Source organism: Cynoglossus semilaevis, chromosome W (assembly GCF_000523025.1).
Source record: "Cynoglossus semilaevis isolate Cse_v1.0 chromosome W, Cse_v1.0, whole genome shotgun sequence".
Taxonomy (NCBI): domain Eukaryota; kingdom Metazoa; phylum Chordata; class Actinopteri; order Pleuronectiformes; family Cynoglossidae; genus Cynoglossus; species Cynoglossus semilaevis.
The window spans coordinates 14,929,293-14,934,567 of NC_024327.1; the positions used below are offsets into that span (position 1 = coordinate 14,929,293).

Here is a 5,275-nt window from a genome sequence, read left to right on the forward strand (position 1 = left end):
TAGTGGTGTCCTCATTTTGAGGCTTTTTTACATTTAGATGGTAGCTTGTCACAGATATATCTGAAGAAAGTTGTTTCCTACTTTCTTTGAAAATATATATATTTTTTAAATTAAAGTTAAATATGTGGTCAGACTGGTTTGGACATGATGGACTGTGCTGTGTATCTTACTGATGAAAACCAACAGCTCACAGACACACTAATGTCAGTAAGTGTAACTGTCTAGGACTACTATTTAGTCACTGCACTGCATTTGTTGCTAATCAGCATTAAAAAAATGGGCTGGAACTCATTTATGTTCCTTAGATTTAGTAACAAGACAGTTTCCTTTTTTCTTCTCTTAAACTGATTTCTAAAAATGTTCACCACAAAAAAATTATTAGTCTTCTCCAAAGTGATGCTTAAAAGGGATATTGTTGCTTTTTATCTCAGCATCTTGTTCTCTTGGATTTCAGTGACAAGATGAGGCCTGGTTTAAGTTTACTGTGATAAAAAAAACGCCTCCTTATCCCCTTCATTTTTGTAGTATGGCTGTGTTTTGCTCCTTTTCTTAAGAAATGGAGTGTAGTTACAGCAAAGAAGAACATTATTTTATTTATGATAATATGAAAACAATGAAAATTGTAACCATGTTTATCAGAACCTTAAAAGTATTCTTCGCACAAATATATTTCCTAAATAACTTCATAGGAACAGTAAACTGTATGTTTGCGCTCAGACACAGTTGCAGTAATTGACCACAGAAACTGAAAAGTTTAGCAAGTGAATAATTAGCCACTGAAACTCAAATGAACTTTCCATTATTGGATTTTTTTGGTCCGGGTTTTGTTGGTTGTGAGTGAGCTACAAGCAGAGACATAAATGCATCACGCTGTGTGGAGTGTCAGTAGAGCAGAGAATGATACGTCACATTTCATGTACCAACATGATGAAGCATTCCACAAGATGATAGTAGAACTATATCCTATCACCTCTGTCATGGTTTAGGCCTTTCTGTCTTCTTTACGCAATCACATCAGTTGAAATAACTGGCAGCAATATGCAATAATTCAGTATCAGAGTTTATATAAAAATAAACAGCAAACTGCCACAAGAAAATGTAAAGACGTTTTTTTCTTCTTCTATTTTTCATTTTTAAATTGTGATTTTACTAATGCTAATGCTTGCAACACGGCTTCCTCCATGGTTTTACTTAACGTTACCGATAGAGAGGAATTCTCCCAGCGGTCTTCTAAAGTGGGCCAAATGGGTTCTAAAAAGTGCTTTATACAAAGCCGCCTGCACGAAGAACAATGAGGAAAAAAGACGATAAGGTAAACTTTGTATGTTAAGTCATTTTGATCAATAAAAGGAAGTAATCAATGACAAGCACCATTTGTTTATTCATTCGTTCATGTATTCTCTCCTAACTAAATACAACACTGATTAATCATAAAAAAAGCTTTATTAAAACGTATATACAGACTTGTATATACAGACTTTTGGGAGAATTCCTGTCTATCGGTAACGTTAAGTAGAACCACGGAGGTAGCCGTGTTGCCAATGTAGCACGATGGCACGCGTCGAACCGTGCCACCGCTCGCGCACCAAAATCTTATTGCGCCCTGAAGATGCTAGTTCTTTATAAAATGCATCGATATAAAAAACAGGCAGGATATGTTGCGTTGAACTTTTTGCTGTAAGTTTAACGTAACTCGTTCTTATTCATGAAGTTGAGATCGTGTGGTTCCCAGACGTCGGAGCGAGATGAAAAGATAATCGGGTTCACCTTATGGCTTATACCGTATTGTTGTTTTGTCGCTGTTCCGTGCGGAAGTGCGGATGTTTTTTGCAGAGAGAGTATGTTTGTGTTTCCTGTATCGATATAATGGGAGATATAAAAATATTTTTTGACCACGAAAAAAATCGACAGCCATGCGTCTGAGTCGTCTTGCATTGCACCATACATCTTCAATTCAAAAACAACGTGTAGAGTCTCCGGGTGTTGGGAGGCACGACGAGATGTTGCGTGGATTTGGGTTACACAACCATACTGTAACAATTGTTGTTGAGCATCTTTTAATTGTGATAACAGAGTTTAACAGTTAAATGTCATTGTTGGCTCCCAGTGTGCTTCAGTTGTGTGCCATCATGTGTGATGCGCTGTGTGGTTTGGCTTTATAAAATCGGTTCGAGCTCAGTACACACAACCAGAAGTAATACATAAGGCGCACCGGGTTATAAGGCGCACCGTCGATTTTTGAGAAAACTAAAGGCTTTTAAGTGCGCTTTATAGTGCGGAAAATACGGTACATTTTATTAAGGATCAGTGTCACATTCTTCCATGTTTTTGTTACTTAAATTAAACAAGCAAAACACAAGTAGCACTGTTTTGAAAAATAAATTCTGCTACATACACACATTAAGACCTGATTGTGCATCAAATCAATGCGTTGTAATCGATTAAAATGTAGAAGGGTCTTGTGTTCACAACAGCTCTTTGGCACTGTGGCTGATTTACAAACCTGTGTGCAGTAAACTGTCATTTGACGCCCTGTGAAAATTACTTTAAAACCTGACTTAAACCTCATGAACATTTTTCTATCTATCTGAATATTTCAAGGATTGTCCTGCTGTCAAGGCTAGAATCAAACATGCTTAAGTCTTAAGAGCTGCCATAATATGACCTCTGGCATGTACTGTATGTTGGGTGTTTCTAAAGTTACACCAGTTGTTGTAAATCTGTATCATAATTTGTGATATTTTTAAACAGGGGAAAGAGGAAGTAAATATTGTGTGTTGTCAATATTTGATAAGGTTGTGGTTAGATGGAGTCAAGTAATGAGTCATCTACAGACTTTTGTGTGTTGGGCTAAATTTGCAGATAAGGCAATAAAAACTAAACATCTTTCACACTTAATATTTTAACATATCGGTCATTGTTCGCAAAGTCTGAGTTGTTAATGAACAGTTATTGTTATTGTGCTTTTTTCCATAATTTTATTATTATATAATTTATTCATTTTTATCACATTATTTTTTTCTTACTTCCATTGTCCATAGCCTTGTAACTTCAGTTACACATTTACCCTACATCTAAATATTACTAACTTGTCACACAGACATCACTTTTCCATGCTGTGGTTAGATGCTCACTGCCCCTATTATCTTTTCAACGTTGTAACATTTTTTCTCCTGTTTTATTTAGGTGGTACCATGGCAAGCTTGACCGAACCATCGCTGAGGAGCGGCTGCGCCAGGCCCGGAACCCTGGCAGCTACCTCATCAGGGAGAGTGACCGCCGGCCTGGTTCCTTTGTCCTGTCCTTCCTCAGCATGACCAACCTGGTCAACCACTTCAGGTATGAAATGGTAGTGTATATCCAATGAGGAAACAATGGTAAATATTTTTGACGGGAGTCTAACTCATAATTTGAATCAAAAATGTATCACCACAATGTAAAAAAAAAAGGTTTTAGAAGTTACTAAAAACTGAGAGCATAAAAACAAAGCATCACAAACAATGCAGAAGCTTGAGGGCAGTAATGTCAAGTGTGTTGTCATGCTCTCACCAACAGTGTATGCCAGGGGTGCCCAAACTGTTCCACGAAGGGCCGCTGTGGCTGCAGGTTTTTGTTCCAACCAAGCAGTAGCACACCTGAAAGATTCTTGCTGTGCGAGATGTCTTCAGGCAAGAAGTGGAAGCAGCTGGTAGATAGTCGATTCGTTTTAATAGCATAACGTCAAACAAAACAGGTCCAACAATAAAGCAAAATAAATGACTGGAGAAGTATTCAAGGAAATCTTGTACAACAGTTGTTAATACGCAAATCCTCTCAAGAATAACTTCCAACTTCTCAAGAATAACTTCTAAAGTATCATTAGTTGTTTACGCTTATACAGTTGTGTTCAAAATAATAGCAGTGTTTTATAAAACGTGAGTAAAGCTCAAAATCCTTATATTTTTATTTTTATTTCCATTCGTTGGGAACCCCACATTATATTTTACATCAAACCATGAAAAAAAGTACCAATATTTTAATTACTTAACAGAAAATGAAGGAAAAAATTGTATTGGGCTGTTCAAAAAAATAGCAGTGTCTGCATTTTTCATTACAAACTCAAATATTTACTCAATAAATTGAAAAAAATGTGAAGATTTAGCATCCCTGTGAATCACTAAACTAATATTTAGTTGTATAACCACTGTTTTTGAGAACAGCTTGACATCTGTGCTGCATGGAGTCAACCAGCTTCTGGCACCTGTAAACAGGTATTCCAGCCCAGGATGATTTGACAACTGTCCACAATTCCTCTGCATTTCTTGGTTTTGCCTCAGAAACAGCATTTTTGATGTCACCCCAAGTTTTCTATTGGATTAAGGTCCGGGGATTGGGCTGGCAACTCCATAACCTTAATTTTGTTGTTCTGGAACCAAGATGCTGCACGCTTACTGGTGTGTTTGGGGTCGTTGTCTTGTAGAAACACCCATTTCAAGGGCATTTCCTCTTCTGCATAAGGCAGCATGACCTCTTCAAGTATTTTGATGTAAGCAAATTGATCCATGATCCCTGGTATGCGATAAATAGGCCCAACACCATAATAAGAGAAACAGCCCCATATCATGATGCTTGCACCACCATGCTTCACGGTCTTTACGGTGTACTGTGGCTTGAATTCAGTTTTTGGGGGTCGTCTGACAAACTGTCTGCGTCCCTTGGAGCCAAAAAGAACAATCTTACTTTCATCAGTCCACAAAATGTTTCTCCATTTCTCTTTAGGCCAGTCGATATGGTCTTTAGCAAATTGCATCCTCTTCAGCACATTTTTCAGCACTCTTTTTTTAAACAGTGGGACTTTGCGGGGGCTTCTTGCCGATAGATTAGCCTCACACAAGCGTCTTCTAATTGTCACGGTACTCACAGGTAACTTCAGGTCGTCTCTGATCTCCCTGGAGCTCATCATTGGCTGATTCTTTGCCATTCTGGCTATTGTTCGATCCATTCGAATGGTAGTCTTCCGCTTTCTTCCACGTCTCTCTGGTTTGGCTTTCCATTTTAAAGCATTGGAGATCATTTTAGCTGAGCAGCCTACCATTTTCTGCACTAATTTATGTTTTCTCCTCTCAAATCAACATTTTAATTAAAGCACGCTTTTCTTCTGAACAATGTCTGGCACGACCCATCTTTCTCAAGTTTTCAGAGAGAATTGCATGTACAACATGTGCTGGCTTCACCCTTAAATAAGGGCCACCTGAATGACACCTGTTTCTTCACATAATGAATGATCTCACTGATT

At 37.9% G+C, this 5,275-nt stretch overlaps 1 protein-coding gene across 2 annotated transcripts in view; it reads left to right on the top strand.

Annotated features, from left to right (window-relative positions):
• LOC103397270 (ras GTPase-activating protein 1) overlaps positions 1-5,275 on the top strand; it is a 44,507-nt gene that overhangs the window by 10,244 nt on the left and 28,988 nt on the right. For both annotated transcript variants that reach the window (XM_008335481.3, XM_025052722.1), the window contains exon 2: positions 3,187-3,339. In XM_008335481.3, the coding sequence (XP_008333703.1) occupies positions 3,187-3,339 (153 nt within the window). The remainder of the gene's footprint in view (positions 1-3,186; positions 3,340-5,275) is intronic.